Source organism: Micropterus salmoides, unplaced genomic scaffold (assembly GCF_014851395.1).
Source record: "Micropterus salmoides isolate LMB-PRFRI ecotype aquatic unplaced genomic scaffold, ASM1485139v1 Ms_hic_scaffold_8, whole genome shotgun sequence".
Taxonomy (NCBI): Eukaryota; Metazoa; Chordata; class Actinopteri; order Centrarchiformes; family Centrarchidae; genus Micropterus; species Micropterus salmoides.
In genome coordinates, this window is record NW_024044570.1 from 25501262 (window position 1) to 25519921 (window position 18660).

The window sequence follows — 18660 nt, forward strand, 5'->3', positions numbered from 1 at the left end:
CTTTTAACAAGGTCTTTTCGCAGACAGTCAGAGCAGAAATGGAAGCCATCTGTCAACCCATTCATTTGCTTTCATGGTAACACAATGTATAGTACAGTGTGGCACCACTGCAGGCTGTACTAATAAGATAAGATGTTACTTTATTGATCCCACCTAGGGGAATTCAAATTGGCACAGCAGCACAGGGGAATGTGGTGCAAAGAATAATGTCTAGAGTATCACTCCTCTCCACAGGGTTGGCAGTTTCTAATAACGGGATGTTTTTAATTCAGTTCAGGTTGAGTCACTTGTAAAGGCCTGAGTGAACTAAACCACACAAATGCATTCCACTTCTGCAGATTAATCCCTGTTTGGATAGACTTGACACTTTGAAGTGTGATGAGGTGAATACCTGACATAGCAAAGGCTTTCTCTGTAGAGTGGATGGGAACGAGACTCTGCAGTGCCATTGTGCACGTCGTCTCATGAATAAAGGCAAGAGGAAGTGGCGGTTTGTCGACTGTTGATACAATTTAATTTCGTCATTAAACTGTATACACAGTAACTAAATATTAGCATATTTCGTCCTATCTGTGTCATTGCTTCTGATTTTAAAGACAAAACTGGCGCTCCTGCACAGTTGTCCTGAGATTACTTTTGTGCCTGTACTTTCTGGCCTTTATTGTTGCTTTAATTTAAGATTGATTGGCAACAAACAGGTTGCTTCATTACCTGAGACACATTTCTTAAACTACATACAGTATGTTGTCAGCTTCCCATTAAAGACTACTGACTGGACAGCTACAGAGCCATTCACAGTTAAAGGTCTGAACATAGAGCGTGCCGTATGCAAATCTTTGATATTGGGCTATAAAAATAAAAATTGATTTATTTGTGAGCAATGTTTTGTGATTTCTAACGACTGAATCCAGTTTGAATTCACATTAGTATGCTGCTCGTTTCTAAAAAACTAACTTTCCAACTTTAACTACTTTTTACAAAGAAATAGTACTTTTACTACTTTAAACACAAGTAGAATAACCGCACGTAGACATTTTGTTTCTTGATGCTTGAACATCGTTCACTCCACAGGCCTCCTGCATTGTGGGGAGGCTCCTAAACACAATCCGGTTACCCTCACTGGGGCTTAAATCTGTGTGTGGCAGAGACGTTCATCCGTGTGTCGTCTACCAGGAGATTTTCATCTGCTAATGTTCAGCTCTCAGGCCCATGAGAGGACTCTGCAGCCACTGTCGACTACTCATCTCAATTCTTATGCAGTTTGCACAAAAATGTTGCCCCCAACGCTGTTAAGCCCTGTGTGTGTGTGTGTAAGGATCTTTGTTGGAATTAGGAAAGGATTGTCACCTGTAGCTGCCTTCTTGTTTTCACTAGTCTAAACCAAACACCTCTAATATTTTTCTGCTTGACTGCTACAGTGTAGCTATGTAAAGAGACCTCACTTCTTGTGATGAATACTTTGGTCAACAGTCCCGGTTTACAGACCTCAGTTTACACACATCAACATCTCCCTCTAGTGGAGAATATTGAACAGGTGAAAAGAGTACTTTTCATTGTTTTGCAAACTAGGGGATACAACTTTCTAATTTAAGACATTAATGAGAGCCAAGGGCAGTGGTAGGGTTAAAATGTTTTACTGTAGTGCTACAGTACGCAACAGGTATGAATGAAAACATTGGGCAACATCCTGTTCTCTGTAGTTTCATTCCATATGACAAAAATATCTGGCATGTAAAATCATCACAACATGGCAGTAGAGTAGAAAACAGGAAAATAATGAAAATAAACAAATTACGGTGTAAATAAAAGCATTCAAAGAGTCGACTTCCTTCTTGTGCTCTCCGAGTCTCTCCCGATGGGTAGATCAGTACTGGCAATGGAGACTGAAATCCAAGGGTTAAAAATCAGTAAAAACCAAGATCACACACCTGGTTTTGTATAGCACAACTATAATGGCTTACTCGCAAACATGCTCCCTCACACTGTCACACTGTGTCTCACACACACACACACACACACACACACACACACACGCGCACACACGACGAACCCACACAACCCTGGGAGAGCGATTGTCACTCCTGGTCTCCGTCCTCCAAGCTGAATTAGATTAGGAAAGTCAAGGTTAATCGCCCAATAAATACATTCTCAAATCTCTTTTTGAAACACAGACCTTGAGACAAATATATACAAAGTGATTAAAAGAAAAAAAAAAAAAGCTCATTACTAAGTGTTTACATCTTAAAACAGTCACTTGAACATGGTGTGGACCAAGATGCACACACAAACCCCTTCTGTTAGGCCAAAGTACTCAATTTCTTTTATGTTTTGTCACTCGTTCCCTCTGCCCCTTCTTCCACATGTTGCATCTCTATGTAACTGATTGTACACACTAGTGTCATGGTCTAGACCAAAGCAGTGCTATGTTATTATCCCTTCGGTTACAGCACTACAGGCACACAAATACAAAGACACTCTGGCTCTCTGCCCTGCCTCATTCCCCATTATCCTTCCTTCCTGTGTGTCAATACAAACACAAACAGTGCTCCCTGTAAACAAGTACTCTTTGTCCTTTCGGATTATAAATACTGTTTTGGTAAATTCATCATCATTAAAAGATGAGACAGAGTGTATTTGAGCGTACATCGATACAAAACACACACAATTGCACTGTTGGAAGATATTCCTTCGTTTGTATACGTCGTGGGTTTCTTCTTCTTTTTGGCTTTAGCGTTAAGGCCCAGAATCTGGAGTGGAAGGGGAGTAGAAGAAGTCCAAGCGGTGATCTGCCTGCGCCCATAGGGCCTACTGTACTGTAGGTACACAACACACATACAGGCACACTAACAGATAAACAGTATTGCAGGGCAATATAAAAAGACACTAAGGAATGGTGAAACATCCTCTCTGTCATATCTTTTTGCAAAAGCATTCTTCATCTTCATCATACATTTCCTCTTTTTTTATTCAAAATCTTTTGAGCCATGCTTGTTTTTCATCCCTCCTTTCCTGTCCAAAGTGCGTGGGTGCTGTTTCAGTCTGGCTACACTAGGGGTGCCGTTACTCTCTGCAGATGGCTGACAGGCGGTGGCTGTGGCTGTGTTTATTGCTATAATGTCCGTGCTCCTCATCTCTTAGAGGAAATCAGAAAGGGACAAAGTTGCCCTCCTAACACTGATCCGAGGTCTCAGCTGCTGATTAGAGACTGTGCTTTTTGGAGGGATCTAATGCCAGATCAGTGCCAGAGGGAAACCCCTCCCCAAGGAGCGGGCTCAGGTGAAGACGTAGTTGAGCAGGAGCTGTGAGAGGAGCAGTACACAGAGGATGAGACAGTGGCGGCCTGTTAACGATGCGCTGTCGTCTGTTGCCCTCTGACGAGCCAGCTGACGACTCAGAGCCACCAGGTTCCTACAGGGAGAGAGAAGGGTCAGCGTGAACAAGTGATTAACAATGCTCAGGAGGAATTTAGTCTAAACAACATCAAATGAACGAAAACACAAATGTGCAGAAAAAATATTTTTTCAAGTTCTGATACTGGCGCTGATATCAATCAAGTACGGATATTTTTGTTACAGATGCACTGACTTTTCTATCCATCCAACAGTGGACGTGACAGTTTAATTGTTTAAATTTGAGAAACATCTTTCTTTTCACAGATAAGAAACAAGATCCGTGTGAAGGTTGTTTTTTTTTTTTCACCTCAAGAGGAAGGATGTTTGTACCTCTGACCTCTTAAGACATTATGCTACCCCTCTTCCCTCCACAAGTGTGTGTGAGTGTAAACGTGTGCGTTATTTTCACCTCTGGATGTCCTGCTGTGTCTTCTGAATAGATGTGATGGTGGTCTCTATCATGGCAATGTCCTTCACCTCTTTATTGCACCGTGCACATTGGTTTGAGAACCCTGGACACATGACAGGCGAGAACATAACGACTTCGGTAGCGCAATTTAAGATTTCGTTTTTTGAGTGCGTGTGTGTGTATGCCTCACCTTCACCCTCTGAGGATTCGTGTGTGGGTTCTGGTGTGGTGCTGCTGCTCTCAGTGTTCTGGCTGCAGCTGGACGGCTGACTGCTGGCTTTCCTGTGCTTCCCGTTCACCTCAGCCTGAGAGGAAGCAGAAGGGTTTTACTGTAAGTGATTCAAACTTCCCTTCAGACAAACTGACAGTGAACTGTTAACAGCTGAATAAAGCTATACTGCAACGATTAACAAGTGAGAAATAAAGGCGCTGATCATGCTTGCTAGTTTTCCAACAGGTGCAGACTTGACAAAAACCAGTGCAGCTTTCAATTTGATTAAATGTCAATGACACACCCACGAACACCAAATCAGTATAACTCTAGTTTGGAGGTGTGCGATTGGTCTGGCTAACCTTCTGTCGGCTGGCCCAGCTGTGGCTGTAGGAGAGTCTGTTGTGTCGCCTCTGGCTTTTCTCGTGCGTCTGAATCACTCCATCCTTCTCGAACTGAACCAGAGAGCGCTCAGGGTCCCATGGTTGCGTGCTGCCAAATAGGATAATACATGAAGCTGTGGGCGCAGTGCAATGTAAATCTGAACATGTCATTATTTCCACGTTTTTTTCTCCTCTCCTTAATCCGCGGCTAAATCCTCGTTATACTGACCTAAAATCTAAACTAAAAAGACCAGTGTGTGCCATCCCCTGTGTTTTATTGGCTTGGTGTGAGTGTGTTCATACTCCATGTGCCTGTAGGTCCACTCGGAGGTGACGGGGTCCTGATGGAAAAGTCGTGGGGTCCAGGGTTTGTCTCCTCTCTCCCTGGCCTCGGTCCGCTGAGCTTCCTCCAGCACAAACTTCTCCTGGGTGGCCCTTAGCTGGTCCCGATCCATGATGGCACTGGTCACATGCTGCCACAGTCTGTTGCATATTAAGCGCATATTAAGATTGCATGAACACGAGGCAGACAGATTGCACATGTAAGTGTTGTTGAAGTCAGCAGTAGTTTAGTTTGTTTGCTTGTGATGTGAAGTGGAAGGCATGCTGGCTCACTGACAGATGCCATTATTAATGTCATTAATTACACCTCTATTTTACCTGCAAAATGTATTCTGTGGGAAAGATATTTTATCCTGTTTTCATGTTTCATGCTTCCTCAAATTATAAACTGAATTAAGTTAGGAAATAAGCGCATGTGGTTTACCTTTCAGACTCAAACTCTCCCTGCTGGTCTATTTGGACCACTTGTCTCTTGAGGCGGCTGCTGCGAATGTCTGGACTCGGGTTCCACAAGGTCTCCTGCTGGCCCGAGTGCTTCTCATGAATGAACACCTCACCGTCCTGAATCCATCAAAATGCCAACAAAATTATTAATCAAAAGCAATTCATCACACAGACGGCTCAATATTCCTATCAATGTTCATTAATTATGTAATAAAAATGTAATGCGATACTTTTTTTCTACTTTTATTGTTTTCGCTAACAATGTCCAGAACGTTCATTTTCAAACTTTTCTATACTTTCTTACTATGTCAGACCCTTCAGCCCACTGTAAGAGCCCTCTAAACAGGGTCATCTACTTGCCTAGCTGCTCCTCCTAAACCTCTACTTACCAATTCTGCCTCTAATTACTACAATTACTGTATACTGAGTGGCAGCAAGTAAGGGGCAGAGAGTGATGCTGAAAGATGAATTTAAAAAGGGAGACTGAGCTGGCTGGCAGGGGCGGAGGGTTAAAAGCTCTCACCCAGTGTCCATCAACGGTAGCCAGTAGCTCCTCTCCCACAGAGATCTTCCCGCTGATCTGATTCACAGAGCAGGCGCCTCCGAGGAAAGGCTGCAGTGAACAGAGTCAATGTGTCAAACACCTTTACTAAAACTGCCGTCATCTCAGTGTGTACAGCATCAGTTGCTGACTAGTCAAGCAACTATTCGAATGTAAGAAAATAGTTAACTGGTGAAAGAACATTTACAAACATTACAGATGTTAACTAAATCTTTATACCTTGAGTTTGAACTCCAGCTCAGTGAAACATTTTGTTTTCTCACACTCAATCGTAACCTTCCCACCCAGCTCTAGTGTCATAGTGCCGTACAGGATACCTACAGGAGGCACAGATATAGTGTTACAGCATCAGATAAACGGCACAACATTGAACAGAATATAGATGAGAAGAGCAACAAAATCCTGTAGGAAGTCAAAAGGTAAATCATACCATTCCCCGTATTACTGCAAGGTGAGGAATATAATTCATGATCTAGGCACTCGCAGTGAGCGCGTTGCTTGACTGGACCGTGACACAAGATAAAGACAGTAATTTATAACGTAACCCATGTACACTCGCTGAATAAACAGAATTGAACTGACGTAGTCTGACAACGAGGACCATGGCAACAAACAGCCACGGTCAGATGGGTGAGGCATTTTCCACAAACTAAAAACCATCCAGGGAGTAAACAAAGAAGACGAAACATGCTGTATAATGATAATTTGCTGTAATGAAACAGGAGATGTAGTGTGAGCGGCACGTTAGCAGAGCAGCAGCAGCAGCTTCAGTGCTCAGTCTGTGTCTGCACAGGATGCGTTGAGGCACAGGATTGAGTGCAGGTCACCCACGTTTTGGCAGCGCTCAGCGCACTTAAAATGGACTTGACGCGTAAAAAAAACGCTTCAGGTCAAATTTATGCTTGTTTAACATGAGTAAAACTAGAACCATCACAAACCCTGTGTAGACAGCTGGACTGATTAAAACCATAACATACCCTAACCATGTAATTAGCTGGCTAATGGATCTAATAGTATTTAAGGGGACAGTGAAGGTGACTGTTAAGTTCTGAATGAACAAAACTGGATTGTTATTAGCGTAACGGCATTAAGAGGGACATCAGCACCTTAAAGTCTCTAAACAATGTATGGCAATAAATAACTAAACAATACTTTTCCCCCCCAAAGAGATGATGCAGTGTAAAGGAGATTATGGGAACCTACTGCCAATGTAAACATGGCATCAAGGGCATGGGCAGATTAATTAGCAGTGATAGCCATCAAGATCGGTTACCTTTGCAGTGAGCGTACGGCATGGTGATGACATACTCCTCATCCCTGCTCAGGAACAGCAGCCTGGCTTTGCCATCCAGAATAGCTGACAGGGAGTTACCTACAACAGCAGAAGGACAGAAAATCCCTTGATTAAAAAATACAAGTATCTTTTTCCCCTGTAGACTCCCCTTAAAAAGCTCATTCCGGCAGCAATTTGTCTTACCTCGAGGAAAGGGTGGGGATTTGTCTTTACGTGCATTTACATTTGATCATATATAACATATGTATGTGTAGTCCCTGTTGCTGATTTTTCTGCTATGACAAAGGATTACATATTGTAGTGTACATATTGTAGTGTGCTGTGTATTGTACCGTAGAACTTGGACTTGGCCAGGATGCTCCCGCTGATAGAAAAACCATCCTTCCTATTGCAGATATAAAAGGCAGAGATGGGAGGATGGTGGGACACCTGGCAGAGAAAAAAAAAGAGAGACACTTGAGCAGCAGAGTGAGAAAAGGAGGTGTGAGATAACCTCTGGCACATTTTATGCAAAATATTTCACACAAGGAGCGAATCGTGTCCTGTGCATTTACACGTCCTAGTTATGAATCTGGTTTAACCTGTTCAGCTATGTAGAAAGTGCAGCTGTCAGTTTGAGGATGAAGCCAGCAGCAGCGAAACGTTTCCCCTAGGATTGGGTTGTATGGCTTCTTCAGACCCTGGAAAAAGCAAACATATACAGCAGTGTTAGAAATTGTCACAGATAATAAGCATCACCACGGAACACATTACCACTTGTCTGGACTCAACAGTTCAGCAGTACTGTGCAGGAAATAATGCACACTACTGCAGCACACAGTCGCCTAGACGTCCTGATAATGATAAATCAGGTTTCTACCCAGCCATCTCCGTTAGTCAGCTCAAAAAGTGTTGAGCAAGGCTTGTTTAATCTGCAGCCATAATCTGCTGGCTCATGTTCAGTGTTTTGCTGTCACTGAGGAAATAAGTTCCTAAGGAGTGTCTCCTGCCGTTTTTACAGCCGAAACATATCCAAGACAGAGTCGCTCGTTAAGCAGCCAAGGAACACAGAGTCACAGAATATCAAGTTAGAAGATGGTGAGTCCAAAAGGGACGGTTTGATAAATGCTAACACAGAAAATATTCCAGTACTTGTAAAACGGCCACGTCCAAGAGCCTGACAAGAGAGAGTGAGTGTGAGACTAAAAAACAGAATGGAGGGAGCTGTTATTCAGCTGAAAGCTTTGGCAATGCCACTAAACAGCTGAATCATCTGGTTACTGCTGATCTTTGAGATGGAATCTGAAAGACCATAAAGCTATAGTTTATGTTGACTGTATTTTATTTAATGATTCTCATAAATTCTTTTGAAAATGTTGTCTGCTTCACTGTTATTTAGTTTTTACTGATTTAGCTGTTTTAGTTTATGTAATAACATGGTGTTAGCTACGTAACTATCATCTTCCAAAAGACTTTATCCAAAAACAGGTGTTGCATCTTATAATCAGGGTTGTCTTGTATATTTGGGCCACTATGATAGCAGCAAGCCATTTGGCACTATAGCAAACAAATCTTACCTTGGGCTTCTTGTAGAAGCCAGACAAGTACCATCTCAGTACCTGCTTGATCCGACCGTATGCACTCTCCTCCAGTGCAGCTCTGTGGCAGCAAAGATGGTGAAGGAGACAGACAACAATTATGACAAGAAAAGCAGGCAAATAATAATTCCAGTCTTCATCTGAAAAATCCTAAAACGTACACACTCCTATGGACACACACGCACAGTATAGTGACTTTAAGTTACTCACTGTGAGAGCAAATCGGCGTGGTAGTAGTAATCAGACAGTTTGTCCAGGAAAGAGCGTGGCTCCAGGATGAAGGTGGGCAGCACCACCTTGGACAGGTCCATGCCTGGCCGCAGCTGCTTCAGCAGGCCCCAAATCAGACCCTTGTTCTCCTCTGATACAGTCTCCACCTGGGACGCCTCCCCAGCCTGAAATAAAACATACAACATGCACATGGGTGGGGTTAGCAGAGAGTCACATTATTATCTCTCTGGTCAGAGACCTGGGTTGAGATGACAGGGACAATCAAGAACAGAATTTCTCTAAGCCAACCAGTTTTCAGAACACAACTAAATACCACGAAACTTTGAACGTAAAAAAAAAAAAAAACAATATAACAAATGACACAGCTCCCTAAATAAATAAATAAATCTGTAAACTCAGCCCCTCACCTCAGCCATATCCTCTGTGCTCTGCTCTACATAGGCTGTAGCCTGCGGCCCGGGGGACAGCTCGTCTGATTGGTCCATGTCGCTCTCCCCCGTCAGCCTTCCACCGTTTTCATTAGCTGTCGTGTCCCAGTCATCATGAGCCTCACGCTCGGATTTGTCTGAAAAGCCGTCATGCTCCATGTGGTGATTGCCCAGCAGCACAGTGTCATTTAATCTGATAGTAACAGAGAAGAAGTGAACACTAAGGTTAGAATTATAAGCAAGCCCTGATTGTCAACCATTTTATTGCTACGGCATGTCCAGTCATTGATTAAGCTATGTCAAAGCCGTTTTGGAAATTATGTTATAAATTACAAATGAAGAACAATCACAGGATTTAATGAGGTAAAAAAAATTTGTGCACTGATCTCTGACTTACAGTTGTTGCATCTTAGCAGATGTGAACTGGTATCATATGTAGCTCTATCAAGGTCAGTAAGTCATTACCAGGGATAATCTAACCGAGTGTGGGCGCTTGAGGATGTTTTAATGATCAAGATTAGACATTAAAGATGAGTAATGTCACATGACATTACTGTATAATCATCTTACTTGATATTAGTTCAGTGCTGCCAAAGCTTTGATGATTACCTCTTCAGCCAGGCAACCTATGAACAGCTCGAACATGGCGCATCCAAGGATACTGAATTTGTTATGTTCTCCCATATCCTCCTCCTCACGGCTATGATGAGTAAAGCCCACTGCGTTAGAGACTATCCACTTTAAAAACCTGGCTGACCTGGATGGTCTGGATGTATTTAGTAAATCTGCCATGTCTGGTTGTCAGGACAACCAGACCAAACCACACCAGTTCATCCCTTATCCCCCCTGATCTGCCTGGTCTGAATGTGACTGGCTGTCTCAGGGGACACAAACAGGGTACTGTATGCATATGCATGTACTTTACTTACATACACATTCTGTACATCTAAGCACTCATGCTTTCACACACACACACACACACACACACACACACACACACACACACACACACACAATGTTGGGAGATAACTAATTCAACTGCATCCTTTGCTGATTTGACAATTTCTCAATGTGGTATTCTCCAGTCCAGTCCAGTCCAGTCAAAACCAGACATCAGATGTGTCAGCAACTGGACCAGAGCAAAGTAAAATGAAATCAAAAGAAATAAAGTGAAGAAAGTCATGCGTCAGCTTCTAAATGGCCAAAGAAAGGAGAACGAGAATGAGTAGGGCGATAAGAGGGGTGAAATCGATAGTTTAAAAAAAAGGAACATCATGGTTCCAATCCTACAGCCATTTTACAAGTCAGACAGTCGATGTCTCTGTGCTCTGGTGGGTGCACACGTCCAAAACCTCACTCAGGCACATTCAAAGGGACACAGAAACAGACAGACAGAAATTAAAGCAGGTCATGCATATTTCACACCCTCTACACTACTAACAAATACAGAACAACATTAGGACAGGGTAGTGTGTCATATGCTTTCAAAACCACATTCAGTGCTGGGATTATGGTGACAGAAAACAAGGAAACAGCTTATTTGCCTAACAACAATGGAAGGGAGTTCAATTTTCAAAATGCCTGAGGGAAAGATAGACAAAAAGAATCAGATTCCTGCACACTCTGAATCACTAACACTAATGTTATTCATTAACCCAAACACGCCCTGGAACAGAGGCGACCTACCTTACCTCAAAGACATACAGCATACAGACAAACTCTTCTTCGGGAATCAAAACACCACCAATGATGTTACCAGTAAATCCAAATCCAGGCGCAGTCTGTCCTTATCTCCTCTCCTCTCTTGTGTGCACGGAAATGTTTTTAATCTAGTCACTAAAAGGTGCTGTTTTGCTTCCTCGACTCTGGCACGCCCGCTTCCTGAATGTGTGTGTGCCTGTTCTATCTGTGTGCCTGTGTCTGCATGCGTGTGTGTGTGTGCGCACTGTATTGCTGCCGTCTCTTTCTGGGTGGCGTATGGTTAACATTCTATTCCATCTTCCTGCTCCTCTGTCAGTCATGTGATCGTACGGGCTGCTGCAATTGGCTGGGAGAGGAGCAGAATGGGAGGGAGAGCTGGGATGGATGGCCCAAGGGAGGGTTCATCCATGGAGGGAGGTTAAGGGGGAGGAGGGGGTGGGGAGGAAAGGGATGTCTATGTAACGTAGCATGTAAACAGTGCAAGAAGAGCGCTGCACAATTTCAAGAAGAAATAGGAAAATAACTATGATGGATAAATACCAACATATGTGAGGATTGTAAAAAAAAAAGAAAAAAAAAAGACAGACATACTCACAAGCATAAGCACATGAACACATACTGTTAAATACTAATAATAAACAATAACACAATTATAGCAGATGCAAAACAGTGTAAGATTTATATATAAATAGAGCTTTTACAAGAAACTACATATACTTGGGAGTTCAGTATAGCCACAGTCTTCCACTCTCCACCACATTATGGGTGTTGGCTGCCTTGCTTATAGTCACTCTTTACACTACTTTTTCAAAATCTATATCTCAATTTAAAACTCAAAGCTCTATTTATTATAGACAATATAAATAATATAAGACTGACACATTTTAAAGACTTTAAAGACTGTTCCTCTGACATTTCCACACTAATAATAATAATCATAATAATATTTTCAGCTCTAAATAATCTTCACCAAATTTTCTGTCCGATGCCCAGGAAAGCAGATTTTAATCAGTTTCACAAGGTGTTGCTTTATACACAAGTGGCTCCAATGATTAAATGTAAAAACAATTATAAATAAACAAGGATTACATGAGAGGCTCAAACTAAAGCAACATCACACTATACTTGTTCTGTTGTCTGCGTATACTGTACTGTTCCAGCACAGGAGGAAAGCATCACAGTGCTGCTGTGTATTTATACACCACATTTCATCAATGAAAAATGACACACCACAAAACCACAGTTAATTTCTCTTTAGGTCTCCCCTTTCTCTCTCTCCATGTGTCACACACATACAATATGTATGACATGTTTAACAAAGATGGTCCAAAGCTGGGTGCCTATTTTGTTTTGCATTGTTAATGGTTACAGTTTAAACTAAAGACATGATTTTGGAGTCCTATTTTTTCCCAGGATGCAGTTTCGTGACCTAATGTCAGAATGGTAGCATACAATGTATACATTTCACAACATCACATGTCATATATAAAATTTTCTGGAGCTGCAAGATCTAAAGGTACACTTGTGTGTGATGAATCATTTAACAAAAAAAAAAAAATCACTTTTACTAGAAACATGCGGCAGACATAGCTAACACTGAGTTGCACTGAGGGGCAGTGCAAGTATAAGGCATATCTCTGGGAGTCCATGTTTCTTCAGCTGTTATTCCGAGTTGATGACCAGAAATCACAGGGACAGTATTTTATGGACCTAACACCTGGGAATTTCTGACTACTGCACACATAAGACAGCATAGATGTGTAGCAAAGCAGTATCGTGCATGAACTGGCAAAAGCAACATCTTGTAGTGTGATTACAAGAAACATTGAAAAATAAACTGTAGGCGATTCCAAAAAAAACAAAAAATAAACAACACCTTTTAAAGATATTACTTACTGTAGCAGCTCTGCATCAATGAGTGTGGTAGACTGCAGCAGGTGGAGTATATTGGAAGACTCTGAAGACGTGCTGATATCTGCTTCTCTCCCACCTTTGGTGGTCAGCTTATAGAGACTGGAGCAGCTGAGAGCCAGCTCCAAGGCATCCATCCAGCACCGGCCTGGAGAGACAGACACATTTTAAATGAGTGTCATAAATACGTTTTGCTCGTAAAAAGGCGAGAATGTACACTTCCAACCGAAGCGACCACACATAAGCCTCACCATCGGACTCAGATGTTGCTCTGAAGATCAGGTAGTTGCTAGGTAGAGGCTGCGTGATGGAGCCAACATTCTCTCCTTTGGGACCCTGAGCATATGGATGAAACTGTGAGTCACGCTTCATCCCATTTTAGTCATGTTGTACCAACAGAAACAAGCCTTAATGGATCCCCGAACAGGATAATTGTCACTTTAAAATTAAAACTTGGTGAATAAAAATGAAATCAAATATAATTACAGATAAAATTGCTTTTGTTTGAATCAATGCAAGTAAACCCAGAATTTTCAGTGTTTCTAAAACAAATTTTTCACTATCATCTTCTTGATCATCTGTTATTACTGGGTTTATAAAAACCAAAAGACACGAGTCTACAAACGTGTGTGACCTTGACAGCCCAGATGGATTTGTCCAGTGGGTGATAGAGCTTGAAGCAGAAGCCGTCCTTCTTGGAGGGTCTCTCAATCAGCTTGCATGCACTGAGCAGGACGGTGCCCACCCAGTGGTCCGTTTTGGGGGTCTTATAGATCAAAAGAACTCCAGGCTTCAGGGCACACCACAGCTTGGTCCAACTCTTTAAAGAGCCACGGATCTGAAGGACAAGGGATAAGAAATGGAATATGGCATTATAGCATCAGAGCATAACATGAACACAAGAAATATGATAATGTTGTTTTTTTACAATTACATATAGCAACATTATGTTCAGTAAACTGAACATAAACATGAACACATTCCGAGCTGTAGAACTATTCCATTGTTGCACATTATTTGTAATTCATAGTTTTCACGTGACATCATATTCCAAGGAAAACGCTCCCTTGGAGGGCAAAAAAGACGTTATTTTCCGCTGCACACCAACCAGGAAGCAAGTGATACAGTGTTACTTTGAGTTTGTTACAAGAGACAAGACTGAGCTGTGTTAGGTGAGGGATTCCCTACAAGGTAAACGTAAACATTACCACAGAGCGCTGGCAGGGACACGGCGGGTTTTTAATGGCAGAAATACCGCAGTGGGTGCTGTTATAGGGATCGCAAGTGCCCAACGCTTGCAGTTTGTGTCCATATCTATCTTTTTCTTGAGTTGAGAGGTGATCCAAATAAAATTTAACGGCTTGGGCGGCATCTCTACGAGGGAGTCCGGTGTGGGCCGCTATCTTGGTGTGTTGTTTTGCCCTCCAGGTCACCGAGCATGTCACATGACTGAAAACTATGAATAGCAGATGAACAAATTACAACCAGCATGATAATTAGCAAAAGGTGTATTGACAGATGAGACAACATCTGAACAGCTTGCTGCCAGTGTGACTCCAGAGATATCATTATTTTGGGTGCCAATGCAACAGCTCTCCCTAACAGACAACATCCCCACACCTTTAGCCAGTTGGACATGATGACAACACTGGGATCCTTTAGTGCACTAAACATTTCTTTAGCTGCGCGTTTCTTCTCTTGCCTGTAATTCTGCTTTTGGACCTGTGAAACAGGAAAAAAAAGAAAAAAAAAAAAAAAAAAAGAAAGAATGAGTCATCAGTCTTCCTGTTCAGGACCAATCTAAGAGTGCCAACACTAGGTGGAAGCAGAGTCAAACAAGTGCAAGCAATCGTGCCGTTAAACTGTTGTCTTCATTGTTGATCATTTGAAACATACAAAAGGGTACACATTTAAAATATAATTAGGGGACATTTCAAAAGTTTCCCAGATGGCTCGTATAAATTGAACTCACTGAGCTTAGATTGACAGAGATACCGAAGAGCTAAATTATATGGACTTCAATGCAATCCAAATGAAAAATAATGCTCAATATTTGTCCTGTTCCTCATGCAAGGAAGTGATGTGTACCTTGAGAGACTCCTTCCGGGCCAGCTTCTCTGTGGGAGAGGGGCAGTCCTTCTCAACACCATTGAACATCCTGGACTCAGACTGGAGGGAGGGAGGGAGGAGACAAGACAGTTAGTGAAAATGAAGAGGAGGGAGAAGAGAGATTCAAACTAATGACTGACTAGTAAACTAAACTAGTACAGCTTCTGTTTTGTATATGAAAATGAATGACTGTATTGGCTTGTAAAAATTGAAAAAAAGTACAGAAACATAGTTCAGTCTCATCAAATCTAGACTAAATGATTAACAATCAGAACATTAAATACGTTATTTATTTTAGAAAATAATGCTGCAGCCTTATTAAACAAACAATACAAAGTCAGCCATTGCGATGAACCACCGCCATAAGAGTTAACCAACTTGACTCGCTTGCATTATGTTGTTTAATTGTTCCCTTTTCCACGTGGCACATCTGACATGCCACGAGTGTGTATGAAGCAGGAGGGTGGCCCTTTGGATCAGCAAGGCAACTTAGCTGACTGCCTGACTTCCTCAGTTAGACAGCAAAAGGGCATTGACCGATGGTCATAGTGAGTAGATATTTAGAATCTCAGTGGTAAATTATGCTGTGATTTCACTGTGATATGTAATTACATAACCACTTGTTTGGTATGCACTAAACCAATATGACTCACAATATCATTTGGTGAGCCTACACAGGCGCTTATATCTGTTTGTATTAAAAGAAACCATTCTTAAAGCGCGGGACACTATTACAAGCCTGAATAAAGGAAAACATGCAAGGGGAAGGCTGTGCTCAGTCTCCTATTGTCCCATAAGGGCTTTCAGGGGGGGAAGAAAGGGCAAAAAGGCCAGAGATGCAGCTGTGCCTGTGAATTATTCCACATGTAAATGGAAAATTTTGCGAGACAGGTCGACAAGAGGAGACAAGACAAGATGAGATTAACCAGTTGCCATTGGAAACATTTACTGACCACTCTTAATTAGTATTACTAAAGAATGGAGACAGATTGTTTGGACTAATACAACATAAGCAGGATAGGCAGCACCAGGACCAAAGAGGTCATGGTTGCCAAATAAATGGCTTGTGCTGAAGACACAGTTCCCACCATGGCCCGTAGCTTTTATACGACTTTACTACACTGGTGCAGTGTCATGACTTAAAATGCTATTCATTCCTGGTTTGTTAAAAAGTGATATGTCTGTTTTACATTTCAAATGCACTGATATTCCTTGACTTCTACTAAAAACAAGACTTCAAAAATTATAGTTGTGTCTACTTAAAATTTAGTAGATGTCTCAGGTTGCTAATATTGGAAGGAATCAAGAGAAAAGAAATTTTCATAGAACACAAAAGGCTCACCTAATAAGTCAGATAGAGTGAGCTGTTGAGGAGCTGCCCAATCAGGAACTGTGTTCTTACCTTGCTGCCTGGTGATTGGGCAGGACTAAGTTCATTACTCAGCATGGAGAGACCGTTCCTGTCTGTCTCATTGCCTGGTGGGAACCCACAACACACAGTCACATACAAATGAACTGAGTGAAAAAAAACTTGCAGACAGACAATTAAAAGCATGGCAGCCCCAAAAGCTGCTGATAAGCAGCAGCTAGGGTTTGTTGATTTGTATGGAATAAGTACAGTGCAACACAGTACACCATCATTTCACAGACACTGGAATCCACTAGGACATGTCACTGAAATATACTTTGTCAGATTGAGATTTCATTTGTCAGCTTTGACGTCTTGGCATTTTACCTGGGCTGAAGCTGTAGAGGTCGTTGTCTCCTCCGTAAGACAGGTTCCGGGTGAGGGTGTGGGGGTCAATTTTGGGTGGGGAGGTGGCATTAGGGCACAGAGAAAACCTCCGATGGAACAAATTCTCCTCCTTCATCCTGACAACCTGCTCGTCCTCTGGGGGGAGGGAAGGAAAGATTTAGAAATGGAGGGGGAAACAGAGGAATGACAAAAAGATTCAAGCTTTTTGCATGTATTCAGCTAACATTAGATTTGAATAGTTCAGGTGATTCATCCTGTCTTTGTAGCTCTTCTTCTTTTGAATATGATCTTACTTGTTGCCTCTCCCAGCGTCACCGACTCTGAGCTCCTAAACTCCATCCTCACTCCGTCCCTTTGTGTATATCATTCTGTCTGTCCGACTCCCGTACCCTTTCTCTCCTCTCTGACACTAACAAAGACCTACTGTTCCAGGACATGTCAGCCTGTCCTCATAATAGCACTGTGTGTGGCAGTGACAAGCACATTATCAGTGTATGTGACAGACAGCGTCTCCAACCAAGTTCAGCCACTCTGCCCACAGAGAGCCACTGTCCAAGAAGACCTCCTTCGCCATTACTCCTCCATCCACCCCTGCCTGCCTGCATCAGCTTTAGTGCACAAATTGCTTCACCTCCCCAAAAGAACTGTGCTCAGTCATTCCTTTAATATCCAGAAGAATCTACTAATGAGAAGCACACAAAAGGTGACAAATGCTACTGCGGATGTGTGCAGGATCAAGCTGTGGCGCTGCAGCTTCATGTAGTTATTGTGCTGTTGTTCATTTACAGCAGTGAGTGGATTAGTCATATTTTCAGGCCACCATGCCCACATAAAGGAGACGAAAACAAGCACACATACCAGAAACTGCACAGGCATATGCATGCTTGTACACGAATCCAGAGACAGAACTGTGTCAAGACTTCTGTCTCCTGTGTATCTGTGGGCTGGTAATGACAGACGTGTTTTTCTCCTTTGATACCTGGAGACAGTGACGTAGCACTTCACCTTGCTTTGCCTGTCCTCTCCTCTCTCTTATGCACAGTTCTCTCCTCTACTGAGCTCTGTAACAATCAACATGTTGCAAACTAATTATAGCATCTTATTAATTGCTTGTTCAAGCGGGTGGTGAGCTGATCAGAGCAAATCAGAGCCGACGGTAAAACGCTAAGGTTAACGGAGCTTAGCTGGTACCACCTGCGTCTGTCAGATTGGCCACACTGTGCATTGCACAGATCAATGTAATCCCATTCATTTTCTTACAGTGCACAAACACGTACAGCAGACAAGACCCTCTGACTCCCTGCCTCCAGAGCTGTCTCGCCTACAAGTCAATTACAACATCCAGGAACATTTTATGTGTGTTACATAAAATTCATTCATAGAACATTTTCACAGACTGATTCATCTTTTGACTCTCCCACATTATTCAACTGTGATTACAATGAGGCAAGTGCAATATGTCAAAGCGTACATACTGGTAAGAAAACTTGTGGGTTTAAAATGGCTTTAACTGGAAATTGGAAAACCACATGTAATGCTGGAGGAGTCTTGGTGCTTAACAAATTGTACCCTCCCTCATCAATTACATACATATAGTATGTACATATCAAAAATATACAAGCACACTCATATCCGTATACTCGTCACACCACTCCCTGCTTCCCTCCGTTTTCTACCCTGCCTCTGTGACTCATTCTCTCAACCTCCTGACTCTCTTCTCATTTCTGATATTGCAATCTTCTCTGTACATTTCTGCCTACTGCCCTCTGCTCCTTTGTTCTTTCAAAAAGGCAGATATAACCAACCAAGATAGCGTATAGGTAAATGTATTCTTCCAGAAAAGGAGCCTTATTTGTCCTTGTGGGGCAGGTCTATAAATAGCATTCCATTGCTGCAGTGCATGAATAGTA

General features: G+C 42.3%; 1 protein-coding gene across 1 annotated transcript in view; it reads right to left on the bottom strand.

Moving 5' to 3' along the window:
* Positions 1-1618: 1618 nt before the first annotated feature.
* Positions 1619-18660, bottom strand: part of osbpl5 (oxysterol binding protein-like 5) — a 50002-nt gene continuing 32960 nt past the window's right edge. Inside the window, exons 3-23 of the mRNA XM_038706590.1 lie at positions 16730-16885; positions 16397-16470; positions 14974-15054; positions 14506-14607; positions 13520-13723; positions 13137-13221; positions 12871-13033; positions 9253-9466; positions 8825-9009; positions 8594-8675; positions 7619-7717; positions 7370-7466; positions 7017-7115; positions 5963-6060; positions 5705-5794; positions 5162-5298; positions 4699-4878; positions 4375-4504; positions 3992-4106; positions 3802-3904; positions 1619-3408 (exon numbers count right to left, since the gene is read on the bottom strand). Coding sequence (XP_038562518.1) covers positions 3273-3408; positions 3802-3904; positions 3992-4106; positions 4375-4504; positions 4699-4878; positions 5162-5298; positions 5705-5794; positions 5963-6060; positions 7017-7115; positions 7370-7466; positions 7619-7717; positions 8594-8675; positions 8825-9009; positions 9253-9466; positions 12871-13033; positions 13137-13221; positions 13520-13723; positions 14506-14607; positions 14974-15054; positions 16397-16470; positions 16730-16865 — 2610 coding nt within the window. The 5' untranslated portion in view covers positions 16866-16885 and the 3' untranslated portion in view covers positions 1619-3272. The remainder of the gene's footprint in view (positions 3409-3801; positions 3905-3991; positions 4107-4374; positions 4505-4698; positions 4879-5161; positions 5299-5704; positions 5795-5962; positions 6061-7016; positions 7116-7369; positions 7467-7618; positions 7718-8593; positions 8676-8824; positions 9010-9252; positions 9467-12870; positions 13034-13136; positions 13222-13519; positions 13724-14505; positions 14608-14973; positions 15055-16396; positions 16471-16729; positions 16886-18660) is intronic.